Source organism: Lissotriton vulgaris, chromosome 8, assembly GCF_964263255.1.
Source record: "Lissotriton vulgaris chromosome 8, aLisVul1.2, whole genome shotgun sequence".
NCBI classification, from domain to species: domain Eukaryota; kingdom Metazoa; phylum Chordata; class Amphibia; order Caudata; family Salamandridae; genus Lissotriton; species Lissotriton vulgaris.
In genome coordinates this window covers 29,898,312-29,921,922 of record NC_141696.1, presented here as the reverse complement: position 1 = coordinate 29,921,922, position 23,611 = coordinate 29,898,312, and the positions used below count along the sequence as shown (strand labels likewise).

At 43.1% G+C, this 23,611-nt stretch overlaps 1 protein-coding gene across 1 annotated transcript in view; it reads left to right on the top strand.

Annotated features, from left to right (window-relative positions):
• The window catches only part of LOC147693297 (extracellular calcium-sensing receptor-like), a 58,624-nt gene that overhangs the window by 5,661 nt on the left and 29,352 nt on the right, over positions 1–23,611 (top strand). The window contains exons 2-4 of the mRNA XM_086935907.1: positions 3,036–3,878; positions 18,162–18,380; positions 20,950–21,070. Coding sequence (XP_086792033.1) covers positions 3,036–3,878; positions 18,162–18,380; positions 20,950–21,070 — 1,183 coding nt within the window. The remainder of the gene's footprint in view (positions 1–3,035; positions 3,879–18,161; positions 18,381–20,949; positions 21,071–23,611) is intronic.

The window sequence follows — 23,611 nt, the reverse complement described above, 5'->3', positions numbered from 1 at the left end:
ATTCCTAATATTCTTCGATTGTGATTGTGAAAAAGTGTATACATTTGTAACAGTGAAGGCTGAAATAATAGAGTGTTTCCTTCTTGTTTCATTGTAATTGTTTCATATGAGTCCCTTTTATGAAATCTGAAGATAAAATTCATTATTTTCATACACACCAGTGTTTTTTGCTGTTTCTTGCTTTGCGATATATTCTTTCTAGATATATATATATTTCTATGTGATTAGCTAAAAAGTATGAAAAATTTTGTTGTTAGAAAATAGATTGTCAAAACAAATTAATTAGCAAGCAAATAACAAACCCTGCATTTAACTGTGATTGAGAATAGTATAACTGAGTACTTTAATAAATCCCCTGAAGGCACACTTACTTGTTCAACAATCTAATTAGGCAACCAGATGTCTGAAGTTTTAAAGATTTAGGTATAAAAAGCACCAAAAAGCACAAACCAATATTGTTAGTCAATGGGCACAGTAGACTAGAACCTAGGTGCAAATTGAGGTGGATCATGGGTCAGATACAACAACTAGGTTCATCCTGGTCAAACATTTTACCTTCTGGCATATCCTTTAAGGTCCAAAGCACTATAGGAGTACATTTATAAAGCCCTTATATGACCTACCAGGAGTCTTCGAAGACTCACAAGATGTTAGGCAGAGGTTAGACAGCAGGGTCTAGTCCAAATCCATTTGCCATTAGTCAGCTAGGCAGTTGTTGGTAAGTGCTTTTTGTAGAGTGTTGCGTCCCTCTAGCTTTAAAAGGAGGTCAGCCTTATTTATGACTTTTGTAGTCCACTTGTTTGTCTTTGGTACAAGGGAGAGTAGACCCAGTCCTTTCAGGACTCTTTTCAGATCACAAGTAGCAGGTTCAGTACTCCTCTGATCTTCCACAGGTCTAGGAGTCTTCTGCCGTGGGTGCCCAGAGATGCCATATTTATGCCTGGCATGAGCTGGTAAGTGGAATTGACTTCTGGGCCCACCCAACCCAACCTTCTTTAGGCATTTTTAATATAGTGAATGTCTTCAGCCAGACTAAACATGGGCTTTGAAAGTTCGGCATGTGTGTGGGAAGTGTACTATGGTAATCCTACACTAAGGTCCATTTTGAGGCAAACACTGCACCCACAACCCATAGACAGACGTAGGTCAATAGCAGAGTCCTTCAGCATCCAGACTGTTGATCCACAAGAATTGTCTTGGCATTCTTTTGATTCCCCTTTCAAGTGTACCACAAGGGTTATATGCACACCCAGAGACTGAAGCCACGTAGAACAAAAGCAGAGTCCTTCAGCAATCAGACCATGGATCGACAAGAATTATATTGGCATTCTGGTCTCACAACTTTCAAGTGTGCACCGAGTGTTATATGTAAATCCAGCAGACCTATCAAGCAGGATTGACACTCAAGCAGGATTTGCCACTGTTGTGTCAAAAAGGCCCACAGCCCTAACCTGCATATTCAGAAGAATCGTCTCAGTCCATTCAGGTCTGCCTATTGATTGCTCCTAGGAGAAATTTCACTCATATTTAAGGCTAATTACTGGTTGGGAGAAGCAGGAGAGCAAATAGATCTGACTGGAAAAGGTAACTTTCTAGAAGCTACTTTCCCTTAATATTTATTCAAAAATCTGACTTCACCATCAAATTAGATTTTTAATAACTATGAAAAATAGCTGGTCTCATTGCCAAGTTATAGATTTGGGATTTTATTCTGTACTCTAGTTTTCTGCATCGGATTCTAAGCCTGCTACAGTGAAAAATAGCTTTCAGGTGCTAGTCACTGTGAGGACATGTTAACATTAGCATTTCTACATGTCCTACTTGTAAACACCATGCACCCTGCCTTTTGGACCACAAGGACTAAATAGGATGACATATTAATATTAAAAGCAATGAGCCTAATTCACAAAGGCAAACTTTGTCTTTTTATGTGTGGAGACTCCACAGTTATAAAGATACTGCTATGTATCCCTTTGTGACTAGCAAACAATCGGAAACATAAACAAAAGTTTTAGTTTACATTTGTGAATCAGGCCCAAGGTTTTTATTAGTCAGAAGGATTTATTTTGACAGGTCCCAGTGCATTTTTTGCACTTTTAAAATCAGGCACAATATTTTTGCACTCCCACTGCAGCGGATGGCACAATAGATGCTCCTAGCCCTGGGTACACTTTGTACTATATACTAGGATGTTATAGGGAGGTTAAATATGCCTATTAGAAGCTGATACCCTTAATCACATTTTCACGGGGAACACAGCCACTTTTTGACTGTTTAGTAGGAGTAAAGTGCACAGAGTTCTAAAGCCAGGAAAAGTATAAGATACAGTAAAAGGGTGATTACTCAGAAAAGGTACACTTCCTACACCGCCCTACTACAACTCAATTAAACTTTCTCTGCCTTGTGGTGTAGTTTTTTATTTAACCTTTGTGGATTTATTTGTGACCTCTAATGCTATCAAAAAATGAACTGTTAGTCTTTCTGTCTTTATTAGGTCTGGGTATCTTTGTCCTATCCATTACAACCTTCTGTAGCTCTGAACTTGTCGGACAACATTTGTCCAGGGTAGAAATGCGTGATCCTAAAATACCCTCACTTGACCTCTGGTCCCTTCCAGGAATAAATTGCGTAACACAGCCTATCCACCATTTGTGTGCATTTCCTGGTGCTAAAATGATAATTGGTGCAACCAATTCACAAAAAGGTGAGAATGTATATCAACACTGGGAACCTTTTCCAAATATATCCATATTTATTAAACAGTCAAAACAATCACCAATACAGCAAAATAGAATTTGTCACACAGGAAGAAATAATTTGTATGATTAAGTCTGTGCACATATCCAACACTGAACATGCCTTTGCCTCTTGCTTCTCTTGCTTGCAAGGGAAGTAAGGAGGCACCTATAATTTCAGAAATCCTGCAGAACTGGGCAGGCAGGACTGAGGGCTTATGTATTAGACCTGTATGGCATATGGCTTCTGACAAACTGTTGGAATAAGATCAATTGTTATCAAAATTTCTCTCCCTACAGATCAGCTATGGATCGACGCTCTCGACTCTAAGTGACAAGCTCCAATTTCCCGCTTTTCTGCGCACTGTGCCAAGCAGTACCTTCCAGAACATAGCTCTGGCATGGCTAATGGGATACTTTGGCTGGACGTGGATTGGGATGATCATCTCTGATGATGAAGTGGGAATGCAGGGAGGACAATCCGTGAAGAGGGTGATTGAGCAAAATGGGGGATGTGTGGCTTTTATGGAAAAAGTCCACCTGAGCTATCCTAGAGCGAAGATACTCAGCATTGTTAAAGTTTCCCAAAGGCACGGTGTGAAAGTAATCATTGTCCACAGCCCTGAAGTACACGTAAAGATGCTGATGGAGGCCTTCTACTCACAGAATGTGACCGACAAAGTCTTTGTCTTCTCTGCTTCATTCACAGTGACCCTTGGACTCTTCCCGAGGCAGACCTGGCCATTATTTAATGGATCCCTGGCGATAGTCCTCCACTTCACAAATATGCCAGGCTTTGAGGAGTTTCTTACTCACCTTCATCCCTTACGAGATCCCAGTGATACATTTATTAAACTCTTTTGGGAGAAGGCTTTTAACTGTAAGTGGCCAGACACTAATGGTACTCAGATGACGACTAGCATAGAGATAACTGGAAGGCCTTCACCATGCTCTGAGAACCAGACCTTAGATGAAATGGTAGCACATCTGTTTGAGCTGGATGATCTTGGGTCCACCTACCACACCTACCTTGCAGTTTATGCATTAGCTCACGCTTTAGATTCATTGATGTCATGTAAACCTGGACATGGACCCTTCTTCAAAGGAGAGTGTGCTGATGTCAACAACATTCAGCCCTGGCAGGTAAATGAGTGATACCCAAATATAACACACAAAATTATGAATGTCATAGTGACTCTTTTGCACATAGTCACAATCCATATGTATTGTGAACTTGGCTAAGGCCGAGCTTTATTTCAGTTTTAGCTTGGTAGCTATTGTTTCAGAAAGTCCGTTGATGAAATCCAGGAAATAAATATTTTCCCATTCAGACAAATTTCCTTTTCTTTTATTCCTTAATGAAACTAAAAACCAAACCTCTTTATCAAGTCAAAATCAATTTGTTTATTATGATGGCGATAATTGAGGATGCAATTTGGGGTGCTATTTAGGATGCCATTGATGAACCCCAGGATCTCACATTTATATCCGTCTAAGGTAAAAATACCTACCTCTATTTAACAACTTATCTTTGGGATAGGCACAGAGCAGTAAAAAAATATGAAGTCCATTCAGATTCTTTTGGCTACTCCTTTGCTGTTCGACCAGAGATATTACCTTTGAATCCTCATAGTTGACAATTGTAAGACATCTGCCTCACTGTGTGTCTTCTCATTATCCTGAGTGTGGCAATACTTAATTTGAACAGGGGGTTTAAGGTGCTCGGCACTGGTAGTCAATTGTCAGCACTGGCTCTAGTGGCAGTCCACCACATGGAGGTGCTGTATGTTAAATTTTGAAATAAGCACAACAACGTTTTGGAAAAGGTTTACTTTCCTCTCTTCTATTTTTAATATACTGCTTTTAACTTTGCTAATTTCACATGTATTGTCATTTGGGGAATTATTTGGGGGATCATTGCACTGTCTAATGTGACGCTTGGATTTACTGGTATTTTTAACTTTCGGAGTGTGTTATACTCCCTTTACTCGCACTTTGCACTTTCTCAAGGTCAGTTTAGTTTCAGCAGCCATTTTTCTAGTCGCTGCACTCTGCGCGCTGTCCTCATTTAACCCTATTTAATGGCCTCTACTCGAAAGCGCAGCGGACAACCGCAGCGGGCGCGCCGATGGAGCACCTAAGGCAAGCCCGGCTGCGCCCGGCTGCGCCCGGCTGCGCCCGTCAGCGCTAAATCAGCGGCCAGGGCCAGTTATGATGCCCAAGCTGGGCCTTCTGCTAGTAATGTTCTGCAGTTATCGGGTGAGTTTCTCAAAACACTTCGGCCTTCCTCATGCCCTTCCCCATAGCGGTCTATCTATGCTCTCTAATTTGGACTCTGTTTGCTCTGATTGCTTTTTTACTCCGACACTAGAGCTCTCCTCTAGCAATTTGCCTAATTAATCCATGAGAGCCTCGTGTATTAGAGCTGCCCTTAATAATGCTAGATCATTGAGGAAGCAGTATGTGGACGTGTTCGACCTGGTCTCGGACATTTAATTAGACTTTCTGTTTGTCACTGAGACTTGGCTGTACTCCTCATCGAACCCCATTGTTGCGCCTGCTACACCTACTGGCTATAAGCGTCATCGTGTGGATTGCCCAGTTGGAAGAGGGGGTGGCCTGGCCATTTTGCATAGGGATAACTGGGTTCTCCATAGCGAAACTTTCAGCATTTGGGATGAGTGTGAGGTTTTTGATTTCAGCATGCAGTTTTCGGTCCATTTCGCACTAGGTGGCTCCCTTATCTACCGTCCCCCTAGTCCGGCTGGCGCCTTTCTTAAATCTTGTGGGGACTCAGTGGCTCAGCGAGCACTGCGTTTTTCCCACTACTTGGTTCTGGAAGATGTGAATCTTCACCTCGATCAACTAGAGGCTGGAGACTCTGCTGATTTCCTTGACTCCCTTCAATCGGCTCAGCTTTCTGAATGGGTTACTCATCCCACCCATCAAGGGGGCCACACCTCAGACCCCATCTGTTCTAATTTCCCTATTCAGGTGGTCAAGCCCTTGCCTGTTTCTTGGTCCGATCACTTCCTTATTTGTTTTACCTGGGAAGTCACCCAGCCCGCCCGGCTGGTCAGTTGCCATCGCCCTCTGACTTTTAGTAAAATGGATCCTCTCCAGTTCATCAGCACTTAGGCTTCCTTTCGGCCATTTTTTCAGCAACACCTGGAGGGGAATGTGTCCAGGTTTACTGATTGGATCTCTGACTCGGTGTCCGCTCTATCTGCACCATGTCGGCCTAAGGTGGCACGAGATTCCCCCTCCAAACCGTTGTTTTCTCTAGAGTTGAAAGCCCTGAAACGTGAATGTAAAATATTGGAGAGGGCATGGCGTTCTAGTGGTTATTGCCCTATGACGAAACACTCACTTAGATCCAACCAAAAAAGCTATTATGCCTCCAGAGCTGCTGCTAAAAGCCATTAATTTACTACATGTATCGCCCAGGCCAACAAAAACACAAAATACATTTTCTCCATTGTGCAAAGTTTTATGTCTCCTAGTGCTCAGGCTCGTGTTGCGCCAGTTTCAGAGTCCTGGTGTAATACTCTTGCACATTTTTTTCTGCACAAAATTTGCATTATACAAGCTACTTTCTCCTCCTGTACCATGGCGCTTATGGCTTCTTGTTTGGCCACCTTGTGGCTGGTCCTGCTAATATGCTGTCAATGTTTGCGCCAATAGATCCGGCTTGCTCTCTTAAAATATTAAGGCCTTGAGTTGGGCTCTCCAACTGATCCCAGTGCTGCAAGGCTTCTGGCCACTGCTGGGGACATCATTAATCCCAAAGTTAAAAAAATTGCTCGCGGACTCTGTTTTCCATGGTTAAAAAGCTGGCAGGTGCTGGGACTGAACCAAGTCCGCCTGTTCTTGAAGAACTTCAATGTGATTGCCTAGCCAAGTTCTTCATAAACAAAGTTGAGCACATTTATCAGAAACTAGGGGTAATTAATATGTCAACCCCAGCCCTCCAGAACACTGCCCGGATGTATTCCGGGTTAGAAGTCTCGCGGTTAAAACTGGAGCAGTGGGAACTTTTGGATATGGGTTCCCTATTAAAATGTTTAACTAGTATTAAATCGGGTTATCCTTGTGATCTGCTTCCAGCCACAGTGCTTCTTCAGATGGAACAACCTGCTCTTGAAGTAGTGATGGGGCTACTAAATGCTTCTCTTGGAGAAGCACAGATGCCCACAGTCTGGAAACATGCAATGGTCTTACCTCTGTTGAAAAAGCCTAATGCAGGTTCCAACCATGCCATTTAATTTTAGACCCATTTCCCTGCTCCCGACTTTCTCGAAGGTCTTGGAGAAACACGATAATGGACAGTTATCCATGTTTGTGGAAGCGTCTCAATTTCTGCACTACTCACAATCAGGGTTTAGAGCAGGGTTCTCCATGGAGACCACTTTGCTTTGCGTTACTGAGATGTTACGCCAGGGCTTCGACACCGGCGACAGAGTTGCCCTTATTTTATTAGATCTAAATGCCGCTTTTGATACGGTTTCTCATACCGTATGAATTGAATCTTTACAGGCACTGGGTATTGCTAGGACGGCACTTGGCACTTTTTAGGGTAACAAACATTCCAGGTGTTCTCCACCAGGGCCTCGTCTAAGTCTTATTCCTCCCCATATGTTGTGCGACAGGGCTCTATTTTGAGCTTGTTGTTTTTCAATATTTATGTGCAATCGTTAGCAATTATTGCGGAAGTGGCAGAGCTTGCATTGTTTTCCTATGATGATGATACACAAATCATCTTTTCATTATCAGCAGGGGGAAACAGGACCCTTCTAATCTGCAAATAGGCTTGCGCAGGATTGCAGCTTGGATACAACTAAATTTGCTCAAGCTTAACGGGGAAACGACGGAAGTACTCATTTTTGGGAAAGAGTCTGAATGTTGGGGCCCCCAACATTGGACAGCTGAAATGGGACCTTTACCCACCCCTCCTCTCAGGCACGTAATCTTGGCTTTATCATTGACAATACATTGTCAATGAAACAACAGGCAGTTCAGACAGCAGCCACCTGTTTTACCATCTTAAAATGGCTAAAATAATTATCTGGATGCTCCCTGTAGACACCCAAAGAGCAGTCGTCCAGGCTTTAACAACATCTGGCCTGGACTACGGTAACATTCTCTTCCTGGGGTCCAACAGAGAGGTACTACGTAAGCTTCAGGTGGTGCAAAATTGTGCTGCTAAATTGCTCTGCGGCCTTCCCAGAATGTCCAACATGGGAAGTGCCCTGAGAGAACTGCATTGGCTCAAGGTAGAACATCGCATAAAATTTAAAGCCTTATGCTATATGTTCAGTATAAAGATCGTCTCTGCCCCCAAATATTTACAAGATCTGGATCAAGAGTACCACCCCGATGCCTGCTTCGTTCGTCATCAGGAGAATTGTTTGAAATCCCCAGGTTTAAACTGTCGAGAATGGGAGGCCGCTCCTTTTCTCTTCTTAGGCCAACCTTATGGTATTCCTTACCCGATGCGAAGAGGAGGGAGAAGCTGTTTCCCGTCTTCCGGAAACAATTAGAAACCTGGTTTTTAAACCTACATTGCTAATTCTGATATTCTCCTAACTTCTGTTATGGCCTGCACTGGGAAACGCTTGTTGGGTAGCTGTGCGCACTACAAAATAAAATAACATAACATAACATAACATAACCAAATTGTAAACATGTATTTGCGGGAGGCTCTTGTCCGGCATCCTGGAAGCAGGCACAAATTCTTCCTCTCCTCAAGAAGCCATCCCTTGACCCACTGATACCTGGAAATCACGGCCTTATCTCGCTTTTGCCAAATCTGGCTAAGGTTTGTGAAAAGGTGGTTACTAATCAAGTTACCAATTTCGTCAAGGCTTCTGGTTTGTTACATCTGGCACAATCTGGCTTCTGAGCCTCGTATAGCACAGAATCTGCACTGCTAGAGGTGTCAGAGGCAATCCGTGACTGTCTGGATGCCGGTGCGAGGACCGCTTTGGTCATGCCAGACCTCTCGGTGACATTCGATATTGTGCCCCACTCCCTGCTTCTTGATCGCCTATCGAAGATTGGCATATCTGGGTCTGTCTTGGGCTGGATAAGGTCCTTCTTGGAATACCGCACCCAGTAGATCTGGCTTCCACTGTGTGCCTCTGTGCCTCAGTGGGAGGCCACAGGTGTCCCACAGGGGTCATCACTTAGTCCCCTTATTTTTAACATCTATGTCACCCCGCTGGTTTATTTAACCAAGACATTAGGGGCTAAGGTGATGGCCTACGCTGATGACACCCAGCTTCTGTTCTCTTGGGGTAGGGATGATGATTCAGTCCTCTCTGCTCAACACTGTCTGTCCTCTGTCTTTCGCTGGCTCGCTCAGGTGCAGTTGAAGTGTAATGAAGAGAAGTCAGAGGTCCTCTTGTATGGCATATTTCCTGCCAATTTCAGAGAGAGGCTGTGGCCTCCAGGCTTCCCCTTGCCTAGTGGGAGGCCACAGGTGTCCCACAGGGGTCATCACTTAGTCCCCTTATTTTTAACATCTATGTCACCCCGCTGGTTTATTTAACCAAGACATTAGGGGCTAAGGTGATGGCCTACGCTGATGACACCCAGCTTCTGTTCTCTTGGGGTAGGGATGATGATTCAGTCCTCTCTGCTCAACACTGTCTGTCCTCTGTCTTTCGCTGGCTCGCTCAGGTGCAGTTGAAGTGTAATGAAGAGAAGTCAGAGGTCCTCTTGTATGGCATATTTCCTGCCAATTTCAGAGAGAGGCTGTGGCCTCCAGGCTTCCCCTTGCCTAGTGCAATGGGAAATGCTGCTAAAAATCTGGGGGTTTGGTTCAATGAGAACCTGACCTTTTCAACTCCTAGTCAAGAAGCTGGTTTGGACCTTCTTTGGCACTCTGAAAGCTCTGAGGAAGTTTCTTCCTCTCCTCCCAAGACCTGCTAAAGAAACTGTTGTCAGCGCTCTGATCTTGTCCTGCCTGGACTATGCCATTGCACTTTATGTGGCATCCCAGGCTACCTCTTGAATAAATTGCAGGCTGTTCAAAACTCGGCTGTCAGACGACTGCTGGGTCTGTGAAATGAAAAATTATATTTATATAGCGCATAATCTACCCTGAGGCCTTGCAGCGCTTTCTAGCAGGTGTAGTGTGGACGTTCATTTGCGCTCTTTGCACTGGCTCCCAGTGGAGTCCCAAATAAAATTCAACATTTTGGCTATTGCCCCTAGGGCTCTTCATGGCCTGGGTCCTACCTACCTACAGAAGAGATTTTCTTTCTACAATCCAGTGAGACAGTTGTGTTCTTCTTCGAAACTCTTGGTGCAGACCCCTAGGCTCAGACGCCAAAGGCTTGATGGGAGCTCCTTTGTGCGAAAGCTGCTCTGGCATGGAATGCACTGCCCCTGGTGGTGCACGGCATTCAGGATGCTGTGATCTTTAGGAAAAAGTTAAAAACCCTTCTCTTCTAGGTGTGGCTCTGGCTTATGTTTCCTTTTTCCAAGTACGCGCCAGGACACTCTGCTGAATATCTGCCTGCGATATAAATATATATAACATAACATAACAAAACATAACAACCTTGTGTAATAAATCTATATACAATAAAATAAAACATCATCTGCTGCTCATGCAATTATTATATCTTTGGATGGCCTAAAGTAGGCTGAATTGTCACACTTGTAGGAATGTAGTTGTGTTGATACTGTCACTGGCAGAGCTAGCAGGGGAAATGGGAGATGTAGGTTGCAGAGGTGTCCCGAGAAGGGCCCTGGCACTTACATTTTTACTTTTTAAGCACTGGAGTGAGACCCTCTTGCTATGTTGTGCTACCATGTGATGCACTTGTGTTTCAACACATATTGCTAATAAAGTTTGCCAAATATCTACAGCCATCCCAAAATAACAAATGACTTTTTATCCTGAAAATTGGGTCAGAAACTGAGCTCCAATAATAGCTCTCCTTAAGAACGACCTAAATGCAGAGATGATCTTTGGAGAATTGTTGTCATCATGCAACCTTGGGCTGATAGTCCAGGACTAAAGTACATTTCTCAAATGTATTAAGTGGATTCTCTCCATTTCTGAATGATTGGAAATCTTTCTACCAGAAACCATTGTACTGACTGCTAAAATATAATGATTCATTTAATATATTTACCCCAGATATCATGCACCACTGATCACCAAAATTGTAGTACTTCATAGATATCACTTAGGGGTTGTCAGGGGTTATAGCTGAGACCCCAGACCTGCCTCTAGATTCCCCTGGAACTGATCTTTTGACCATTGGCTTCTGGGGTTTAAAACAAATACAAGGAGAAGAGCTCTTTCACTCTTCTGTCTAGTTTTGTAGAAACAACAAAAGCTCGAGGTTGACTGTTAAGAGTTTTACTTCTACAATGTTACCATTTCTCCTGGCACTATACAGCCCACCTTCTGCCCCAGGCTCCTGGAAGCTTGCATCCAGTGGCATGCATATTAGGTGAAACTGTGTCTCTCGTACAATTCAATATATGTGACAACACAGAGCATTATAACCCATGTGGAGTCTGAAGATGCCTCTTTTACGATTCAGCGAGTCGGTGTGGGGGCAAAACACTAGTGTGGCTATTTATGAGAGCCTTGCATCACTTTTGCAGCATGTGAGGTGGTACATATATATTATTATTATTTATATGGAATTTGTTAAGCGCACGGCTACCCCGCCGGGTGATGTGTGATGCAGGGCTCTTATAAAGATTTATGAACCCATGCAAAGCCACCTTGCTTGGTTTTGAGTGGACTCATAACTCATGAGAAAGGTATCACTGCATAAATCGCTGCGTTGCCTTACTTTGAGCCCGGGAGGAGTTCTATGGTTGTTGCTGTGAGATTTCCCATGCAAAACCCATGGAATTCGACATTGCCCTAGATTTACAAATTGATGTAACCTGAGGAAACCCCAAATCCATATGCCTCCTGAGGTGAGGTGTAACAAGGAAAACTATCTTTATTTCTCATTATTCTTTCCTCTTTCCATGTGTGCTGTATTCTGCAGCAGACATACACTTGCACAAAAGAAATCCTGCCTGAAATGGAGGCCGCCTTGCACCCTGATGCAAGGGTGCCTTCATTGGTGCTAGTCTGTCAAAGTGGCACCAGCTCAGGTAGAAAGGACATGAATGCACGTTTTTGCTTAAATACAGTGCATTCCTGCCCTTTCACTTTGCCATAGGGCAGCAAAGCAAGGTGCCTTGCAGCCCTACGCCAAAATGCCATAAATGAGGCCCTAAGAGAATTGGTGTCGATTTGTGCGGGCCATGAATACATATTTGGTCTAAAAACAATTGCTCAAGCATCCAAGGAGGGGCTGATGACAGATCTGCTACACACAATGGGACTTCAGGAGGTTCCTGTCTTCAGGGTGCTCGCTGCCTATTGATGTCATAGGCAAGCAAACGAGGGGATGTTTAGTGACTGTATTCAGTAACTGCACTGTTCACTTATGCTTGAAGTGGGTCGGGACCTAACATAGCCCATGGGCCTGCCTTTCAGATGATGAAGCCCAATTATATTGTATGTAGAATAGGTGGTGGGGGTGTATGATTAAAGGGTCAGGGCTCGTTATGCACGTAACATATTTTGTGGGTTTCATCGCAGGTATTTTCAACTGCATTTTTGTACGTATTTGTACAGTAATGTTTAGTATTCAGTATTGTGTGTATAATATTATACTTTTCCTTTTTTATAAAATAAAGCATCGACTGGACAATGATTTATGAGTGTTCTTTGTTGCATACCAGCTACTTGGGGTACTAGCACACACCGCCTTGGCCTTGGAAAGCACCCCTTTGCTACCCTGTGAGATTCAAGAGCCACAATAGGAAACTTAGACCCAGATTCATTCTACCTTTGTGTTGTTGTTGCGTGAATCAAAGACAACACAAAGGCTTCCATAATATTTACAAAGCCAAACAAGGGTAAATTTGCTCCGCTTTGCATGGCTTTTTAAAGAAATGTGACACAACATAGCTGCTTGCTCTGGGCATTCTCTCACATGCGCCCATGGATTTCGGCGCATTCTCAGATTTACTAAAGCTAGTAGAACTGGGAATGCGTCGAAGCGCTACGCCTTCCACCATGAGTGTAACAAGGAGAATGATATTTTCTCTCCTTGTTATTTTCTCTTTTCATGTGTTATGCATTCAGCCGCACACATAGAAAGTGGAATATGTGTCTAAGGATTGTTTTTGTGCAGGAAGGGGTACCTCTGGCACAAAATATCCTTGCCTGTAATGCAGGCACCATCGCACTATGGTGCAAGTGTGACAGTTGGCCCTAGGTGCGCCCAGCATGTTAGTGAAAGGAGAGAGCAGAAATGATTCATATCTTTGTAAATATAAAGGTCCTAATTTTCAAAGCACTGCCATGCCTTACTGTACCTCAAGGAGGTGTTCCATGGGCTTGCTGTGGGTTTTATTACTCAACCCCCATGGATTTTAATGCTGTCTTAAATGTATGGTACAAAAGGGGGTGGTGATGGACGGAGCATCTGAATCAATCAAACACTCACACCCAGTCAAAAGATCTGGGTTTAATCCATCACCGTTCTTTAGCCCACTCTGCCACCCCAGTTCAGACATGGCTATATGCAAATCAGTCTGACCCTGTGCCTCATGGGAACAGTCCAGCCCGAACTGCTGAGCCATGTCTTCCCTGGACCGGAAACAAGCTTTCGAGGACCGGTTTCTGGCATTCCAGCCGTTTTCAGCCCGGCTTGCTTGAATCCAGTGGCAAAATGAGCAAGGGACTCACATTTGAGCAAACCCTGCCACACTTATGGCGGCCAAGGCGGTACAAAAGGGGGTGGTGATGGACGGAGCATCTGAATCAATCAAACACTCACACCCAGTAAAAAGATCTAGGTTTAATCCATCACCGTTCTTTAGCCCACTCTGCCACCCCAGTTCAGACATGGCTATATGCAAATCAGTCTGACCCTGTGCTTCATGGGAACAGTCCAGCCCGAACTGCCAAGCCATGTCTTCCCTGGACCGGAAACAAGCTTCCGAGGTCCATCACCACCCCCTTTTGTACTGTCTTAAATTTACAACATCATCTAAACATGAGGCAGCACCAAACAGGTGTAACAATGAGAACTGTTTACATTTTTCCTTCTTTTTTTCCTCTTTCCACGTGTGCTACATTCTACAGCACAAGAAGAATCATGAAAACATGTTTCTTATGCATAAATATGCCCCTTCCTATTGAAGATCAATCATACCAACAACACAGACACCTGGGCACCATGGTGAAAGGGGGCCTCCTTGGGTGCTCTGCTGAAAATTGTGCGCCGGTGCTGAATGAAAGGACAGGAATGCACTGTAACTCTTTAATATGGTGCATTCTTGCCCATGCACACACATTTGCACCATTGTTCAAGGGTGTCTGGATGAGTCTTGCATATGTTTTGTACTGGAAGGGCACCTTTCCAGTACCAGTACAAACTACTATGCTTAGACTAACTTTAAAATGTTCCCACTTTGGATGTCTGCTGTGTAGTGCAGCACACGTGCAAAGTGGGAAAGGAAACGTTAGGAGAAGCAAAATCATGTCTCTGTTTTAACGCCTATTTCACAGTGGCATTATTTTGTGTCCCACAACCCAGCCGACTATTGTTAGTAGATGGGGTTTTACATAAAAAAAACATAGGTGGTTGCATAAGAATGAACATATACAACCCATGCAATGCTCCCTTTACAGTGCAGCACACATGCAAAGTGGGAACAGTTAGGAGAAATACAAGTATTCCTAATTTTTAACTCCTGGAACTCTAGCAACACCCCCCTTTGCAGAGTAATTAATAGCTAAGGGCTTCTTTGTGTTTCCTAAAGGGAACTTAGGGGCATATTACCAACAACTAGCGATAATTTTTGTCTCTAACTTGTTTAGAGACAAACATTATCGCCGCACATCGGCGATTTTTATCGCCGATAAACCTTGCTATTAACAAGGTTTATCGCAAATGCGATAAAAAACGGCCGAAATGCATGAATATCGCTGAAAAGTCAGCGATATTCATGCATTATCGAGGAAATGCTCTTAGCCATGTTATCCACCTCCCATTGGATAACATGGCTAGGAACTGCTCAGGGCAGGTGTTAGCTTTTGGAGATATTCCCGCTTTGCGCGAATATCTCCAAAAGTTGGTAATAGGAGATAGCGATGTTAGCGACTGTTTTCAGTCTCTAACATCTTGGCACGCCCACTTTGCATCTCATTAGGGATAAATATCACTGACATGCAAAGTGGGGCCCAAGATGGTCGCTATCTCCTACTAGCTGTCGCTAACTGGTGTTAGCGACAGCTTGGTAATAGGGAGATAATTTTATCTCCGCTTTCTTGGCTTTTAAAGCCAAAAAAGCGGAGATAAACCCCCTTGATAATATGCCCCTCAATTTTTGAGCTGGAAAGTAAATAAAAAACATATTGTACAGGTTTGCGTCACTTTTGTGACAAAAAAGCAGCTAGAAATGTTCGGTTATCTTGCCTTTGGTGACTTGCTCTTTCATGTTCCTTACAGATAAGAAGTATAAAACCAGAATCTGTAGCGCAAAATTAAGCACGCCAAATGCACATACTCATTTTTTCAAAAATATAATAGAATAAGTTTGATGCAAGTCAGAGTAAAATGGTTGTGGATCAGACTGTGTGGAAACTTGTGGAAATTCTAACTTTCTTGCAATGACCAACAGGGTGGAAAACAATAAACACCTTTGCATGAATATCTCTTTCTTGCTGTTCACCTTTTCTTTTTAGAAACATTTGTCAAGAGGAATAGCAAGCTCCCATTCTCATTGGTTAAATGGCCTTTATTCCTGGCTGCAGGCAGCAGGCATTCTAATGTCTAAACTCAACTGTATTAACTTATTATACTTGAGCAGCTATGTTGTTTCTTTATTATATATGAATAGATGCACTCCAACTCAATGGTTTTAAATAAATAAGGCATGGTCTTTATACAGAGATTGGATTTTCAACTTATCATGCAAAGTCTGTCTAGAAGCATCAGGGAGAGACAGAAGAACATCTAATGGGAGGTGCTGTTGAAACATCAAACAAGTGATGCATAATGTTCACTCAGGAAAAACAAAGGAGTAGTCCATTGGAGGGATTACTAAACTACAAAGGAGTCTGTCTATGTGTGACATCAACCAACAAGCAGTAGTGCATGGAGTTCACCCAGGGTGGATTGGGTAGGGAATTGGAGAATAAGAGAACAGAGATGGAAGGGAACCAAACTCTGGCGCAAGCCCTCGCGTCTATCAGGCACAAACAGGGAATACACCACAGACAGGCACTTTCATCCTTCTTCCTTTTATTTGGATGCCCGAGAGGGACATGTTGATGGGAGGGATAAAATAAGTGAGCTGAGCAACATTTGAAAGGAGGGGGTGAGGAGGGGCTGATCTGCAGCAGTCTCAACCCCTGTACCTGCAGGTCAATAGGGACATTAAGAGACCAGCCCTTGAGGTGAAGGTAGTTAGCTTAAGGCATGGAGGAAGCAAGGGGCTGCAGGGTATGAATATATTCCAATAATGTCAACACAATGCTAGACAGATGGGACAAAAAACAACACAAAGCGGAAGAGGAAACATTTTGAACTTAAAGTATAGTAGATGCATTAAAACTTTCTTTCTATGTCGTACATAGGTGTGGTACCTAAGACCCTTCACACATAACACCAAGAGTAGACAAATCAAAAGTAACACCTGAGGCCTCTTTGAGATTAGTTCATCAAATGGATAGAAGTTGTCTAATTAGAAAAAGTTAGTCTATCGTTTTCACAGTTACTCACAAATACCTGTCAACTGTCACTATTGACATCTTCTGCCAAACCATTTTATATCCAACAACACTTTACAATATGCAACTCATACAATATTCAGAGAAGTGAGTCTGCAAATCCTAGAATAGCAAAAGAGTGTTGGCTACAAAGACACAACTGAATGAAGTCAGCCCTGCATTTCGGTGCCAGTTGGAAGTGCTGACCACCTCCTCTCTGAGCTGCAGACATTAGGCCATTGCATCAGACCTATTTGTTTTTTGCTGGTGGAAATATACCTATTTTACCCCCAAGAAGAGGGAACCCAATGAACAACAGTGATGTTGGCTTTCTTATGTTGTTTTAAGCTCTAAGGGAGAAAGAACAGATTCCCTGTGTGAACCATTTACAAAAGGAAGGGTGAAAATAATAGAAATCTTTTATGTGTAATACTCTCTTCAAAGGACATTATTATACAATTATTATTAGTAATTCATGATAGAACCTGATGGCCAGATGTACATAATTTACAAAATATATTTTTGTGGCAGACACATTTTTTGCTGAACCGACCTACGTACTAGTAGTTCGGTTAGCACGATAAGGGTTTGGAGTGAGGCACAATCCGACCTACTCCATTACTCTTCATGAATTAGGTGGCAAATTGTGACTTACTACAGTGGACGGTCATTAGAGGAATACCGATCTGCTGTCAGCAAATGACCATGTCTGTGATCTCATTTTCAATATTTTTTTATTTTAAATGCAGTCCTTTTGTCTTGAAAGAAACAGTGCTGCATTTAAAATATAATTGATTTAAGTTCCACTGGACCATTTCCCACTACAAACTTTTGTTTTACATTCACAACAGGGTAAATGTCTTAAAATTACGACATTGCTTTTGTGAATGGGTTACAACCACTTTTTAGGAGTTGCTAACCTAAGAATGGTTTGCGATCCAAAATATGGTCGCAAATAAGTATTACATAGCATTTTGCAATGCACATTTATAAGAATGCTGTACCCGCCCCTTCAAAATATTGATTTGGAATACATTTATAAACCGGTTGTGTGATTTGGCAAGGGAGTGCTTGGCAATCTATTGCTTCTGTGATGGTTAATAAAGATAAAGTTCTTGTGTTCACTAATCAAACTAAAGGCCTTCAGTGTTCCCTTCCCACACTACCCCAAAATGTAAACACCCACGCTCACTGCATGTCCTGTTTCCAGCAGTCTTTATAATATTACCAAAATGTAAACATATTTTAAACAATTCAATGATAAAGTTTGTTTTCCAACACACTGAACCACACTTATGTTGTTGTCATTGCTTGGGGCCAAATCCACCGAAACAAATATTCCTGGCAACGGGCCTGTCCCAAAGGGTGTGACTTTGTCAATAAAATTTCCAAGACCTGGTCAAGTGGATTGAGGAATGGCGCTGTTTGCAGTGGAATTCTACAACTCATCCACTCGGAGACAAAACAAACACAGAAATGCATTATCAAAAACAGCCTATAGCTCCCAATTGACTACCAGAATATCAATATAATCAGTTGTAAATGATCCTGAATCGATACCTCTCATCCAATGCAAGTGAGTGAAAGACAAATTGTATGCTCCTATCTCTTAGGTTCTCCAGTATGTGAGAAAAGTCAATGTGACGCTTAATATTGGTGCCAACCTATATTTTGATGTGAATGGCGATGCTCTTAGTGCTTATGACATCCTCAACGTTCAGATAATCGGTGATGACGACATCCGGTTGGTGAAAGTGGGCAGCTACGACTCCCAACAAGGCGAAGAAGTTCAGATCAACACAACACGCATATTATGGGCTGAAGACAACCAGGTGAGGAGGGCATATTGAAAACAAGTTTGTATTTTTGGAAAACGTGCCGCTATGTCTATACAACAATGTACATGAGCAATTATGAGGCATCCCAAAGCCATAGAGATCTGTATTTATATAAAATGCAATGATCAGGACCATCCAATGAACTAAAGCTTTCACGCAGGACAGAAGCCACCTTGCTGTGCTGCATGAAAGGGAAGGAGCAGGAATGCGCCATATTTGACATGAAACGGTATACTCCCGTCATTTCTGTGTGCTGTGCTCTTTTGTCTGCCTACCGCCTAAGCATGGGCGAATTTTGCGAATCTCGCGTTCGCGAATTTTGCGGATTTGCAAACTCGCAATCCGCAAAATCCGCGAATTCTCGCGAATTTGCGGATTTTTTTTTGTGTGTTCGCGCTGGTTTCTGCCAGTTCGCGAGGGTTTTGTACAATTTCGCAAACGCGAACTTACCTGTCGGGTCGCAAGTTTTGCGAACTTGTTGTTTCTACGTGTCCAGCCTGTTTGGGACACTCTTCTTCATCACTGCCACTCTCTGTCACCACTGCCACTCTCTGACTACTCATGCCACCCTCTGGCCCACCCATGCCACCCTCTGTTTCATCACAGCACCCTCTGGTTGTCCAGTCAGTGTACATTATTGTGGCAAAGCAAAGCACACCTTCACTGCCTCAAGTGACCTGAATTAATTTGGGGCTGATTAATGTGTCACAGAATATTTTTTTAGCTGGCACCTGCTTCCTTAGTGCTTCCTGATTAGTGATCTTTTGCACTTGCTAAGTGCTTTCATTGTTGCAAAATTAGTTACAACACCTGCCCTGCCCCAACTGACAATAATGAATTAGGGGCTGATTAATGGATTTGAACTTCCAGCCTGGCTCCTGCTTGTCTCCCTTAGCTGTAATTCAGGACCTTTGTGGCATATGTGTAACTATTCTGAGGTTCAGAGCAGGGTCACATAATAGTTGCAACTGGCAACTGAACTCTGGAGGGGCCCCTCAGGAAGCACTACAGGAAATGGCTACTAATGATGAGCCTGAACTTTTGAACCTGGTAAGTAGTTTCAGTTTTGCTAAGATCGTATTTCTGCAATTTAGCGCTTATTCGCGGGGCGCGAAGTTGTACTGGGAAGCCGCGAACTCACGCGAACAGTGCGAGCAAGCCATAAAATCCGCTGCTCGCGGATTTGCGGATTTTGCGGGAGATTCGCGAATCTCGCGGATTGCAAATTTACCGAAAATCCGCAAAATCCACGAGCGAAACGGATTTTCCGCCCATGCTTACTACCGCCAATACAAGCACCCTTGCACCATGGGGCAGGGATACCGGCGTTGCAGGTAAGATTGTTTTTTGAGCAGGAAGGGACACCTCTGAGGCTTTTTTCTCTTTCCACGTGTGCGGCAGAATACAGATATTTCTCCTCGCTACACCAACCCTGGGAAAGCGTAGAACATTGACTCATTCCCAGATGGACCAGCAATTGTTGGTGAATCTGGGCATGTGTCGCAATCCATGAGTGGATGTTTGGGAACACCCCCTTTTTCCACCCGCGGGACACCTTCCCATGGCAGAGTAATGCAACGCAATGAATTGAACATTACTCTGGATTTATCAAGCCAGGCTGGGCCACGCAAAGCTCTGACAAGAATAGGATTACTGTACGAAGGAGTAAACTATGGAAATTCTGGTAGGGAACACTAGCTGACAATCTGAAGATCAGTAGCCTTTTAATTTCTATAATAATGATTTTTAGGTAGAATGTTTAAAGTTTGTTTTGTTCCATAGGAATGTTACCCAGGGAAATCCTGGTCTTAAGCGGGCGTAACGCGGAGACATTTTTAATTTCTCCTTGTTGTTCTTGTTTCTATGTGTGCATAATGCAGCACACATAGAAACAGCATTTGCCCATTGATATTATGTGCAGAAAGGTGACCTGCACATAAACAATCGTTTACCAAAAATTGCATTTTACAACGATATTTAAAGATTGTTTATGTGCAGGGAGGAACTGCCTCCTGTCCATAAACAATCCTCCCCTGCACCCGTTACCCTTTCACTATGATGCCAGGGTGCCTGCATTGGGCTAGGCAGCTAAATTTAGCACCAGTGCAGGAAGAAACGCAGGACTTCACCGTATTCTTGAAAAGATGGTGCAGCCCTGCGTTTCTGAAGTGACGGAAACTGTTGCTAGCCTTCTTGGCTCAAAGACACACTTTGCCACTTTACTAGTAAATATGCGCCTTTATTTAGACTAAGAGTCCCGAGGTGGACAACTTAATTCAAATTGAAAGTCACAGGTTGAAATCTTGTTGTAGACAACTCAGTGACCAAAAAAAGCTAATATGTATGTTGATTTAGACTGTATAAAGACAAACCTATGGCATTTCCAATTGTCTACTAATTTTGCAGGTATTATAGGCTTTTATAAATTTCAGCAATGTAACTTAAATAATGGCAGGTGCCATCACTGCCTGTCATGCCATCAATTGGGAAGGGTCATGGGATGTCACTTCTGCTACGTGGTCTGATTCATTAAAGGAACATAGTCTATCCCTCCTTTCTGCAGATCCCACACTCTGTCTGTAGCGAGAAGTGCCCTCCAGGATATAGAAGGGCTCCCAGGGAAGGACAGCCTGTCTGCTGCTTTGAATGCATTCCCTGTTCACAGGGAGAGATCAGTGATCCTGGTGAGTTTTAGCTCCTGGTGTCCTTATTGTATTGATTTAATTTGGCTTTTTATTTAGGCCACACCAGGCCTGGAAGAGTTTGTTTTAATTGCATTTATTCATAAAATGTATATATCATTAACATGACCCTTGAGGGCATCAGAGCTCTTTACACATGATCAGGAAAGAATAAACAGGTAAAGCAGACAACAACATACTCAAGAACTGAACAGGATGTACCAGCTCCCAAAGAGAGGGGAGACACCATCGCAGCTACCAAGCCAACAAATAAAGAAACAAGGTCATAACAGGTGAGTAATACACATGGGTGTCCATAGATGCACATATTGACAAATAAATAAACATTTTGGGCCCGATTCACAGAACTAACGTAAGACAAAATCCTAAACGTACTACTTTTGGTATTCACAGAACGCTGTGAACGGATTTTGTCTTAAGTCTGTCTTAAGTCTGTCTTAACTGTGTCCTAAGTTTGTCTTAAGTCGCATTAAGTCTGTCTTAAGTACAACTTAAGACAAAATCCTAACTTTACTACTATTAAATGCCTTCTGTGAATACCAAAGTAGTAGGACAGATTTAAGACAGACATAAGACAGACTTAAGACAGACTTAAAACAAACTTAGGACAGACTTAATCAATAATAACCTTCTCTGGGGTTCAGAATTTCAATGCTCCCAGAGACTAATGAATATAATGTAATAAACATTCCTGCAGGGGTTCTATACTCACTGCATCCCCCAACCCCACTTGAGTGCTTAATGGTGGTGCCCCTGCCTTGCCTTGGGGCACCACATGTAACATAAAATATGCAATATCAGCCCTTTCAGGACATTATGGGGCATGCCAGACATAGCTCTATGAATACTAAATAAGCAGGTTTGCTGCTTTGTCCAGCGGCCTTGTGCCTAGTGTTCCAGACCCGCCTGGGGCTCCTGTAGACTGAAATACTCATTGGAAGCCATGGGTACTCACTAAGGGTGGGCATAAAATCCGTTTCGCCGGCGAATTTGCGGATATTCCACGATTTCGCGATCCGCGAATCTCGCGAAATCGCGGTAAAATCCGCGAATCAGCGGGAACGAATTTTCAGCCAAGCAAGGGTTACAGCAGCAGGTGCACAAGTTGAACCTAATTTCTTTGTAACCTTTTACAAAGGGGTTACAAACAAATTAACTTCAACTTGGACACCTGCTGCTAATTGCTTCCTGGCGCCTCCCTCGTTGCCTACTTGCAACTATTCTCTGACCCTGCTCTGACCCTTGAAGCAGGGTCAGAGAATAGTTACAAGTAGGCAACGAGGCACCTGTCCAAGGAATTAAGCCTCATCAGGAAGCACTTACAGATATAAAAAACAGGAAGAAGGGAGAGGATGGCAAATACACCCATTTTGAGTTGTCAGGAGGGGTTAAACTAAAAGAGACCTTTACAGCACAATTTTCATATGCATTTTGCTAAAAATAAAAAGCTGTATGTTCTGTAGGGGCAACTCAGGAATCTGGCCCTTCAGAGATCCGGCCTCTCTTTCTTTCTCTCTTTCTATCTATCTATCTATCTATCTATCTATCTATCTATCTATCTATCTATCTATCTATCTATCTATCTATCTATCTATCTATCTATCTATCTCTCCCTCTCCCATAAACGACTGCATGGGTATCTTCGCTATGCAAGCGGCTCGCGAAGACGCAAAAAGCCCCGCGAACACGCAAAGAACCCCGTGAACACGCAAAAAACCCCGCAAACACGCAAAAAAACTGAAATCCGCAAATTCGCATAAATTCGCGAATTTTGCGGATGGCGAATTCGCAAATCCGCAAATTCACGGATCGCGAATTTGCAAAATTCACCCATGCTTAGTACTCACAAGCATTTCCTCACAGGTCTGTAAAGTGACTGAGGCCCACACTAATGCCAGCAGTGTGGTGTCAGGGGAGGAGGCTAGGATGCACATCTAGTGGCTGAATTGAATTGCACAAAGTGGACCCAGAAAAACATGTGCTCAATCCTGGTTTGCCCACTTGACCAATTTGTGTGATCCTAGGCAATTGTTTTATTTCACTTTCCCTCTTTTATTTCATTAAGACATGTAAGAGGACATCAAAATACATGACTTCGGGTGTGTGCTGTACAAAACCTTCTCCTATGTTTCTTTTTCTTTTTGGAGTTTTATATAGCTCAAACTCAACCTGAAGGTATCAGAGCACTTTACATGAGCACCAGTTATATACATACAGACCTATTTATTTTTGTTAGGCAAAGGGAGATTAAGTGATTTGTCCAGAATCATAGGATGTTGAGCGTCCCTGCCCAGACTCGAACCCGGTTTCCAGCTTCAAGGTCGACTGCTCTAGCTGTTAGGCCACATTATTTCCCCTCTTTTGAATTTAATAAACTGTATTAGAACATTAGAATGTTGGGAGCTCCATTGCAGACAATGGAGTGCTCCCTGCTTCTACGGGCCGGTAAAGGCCCGCAAAACAACATTCCAATGTTCTACAAAGGCTTCTCGAAGCTCAAGGGGATTTATATCTCCTCGAGCT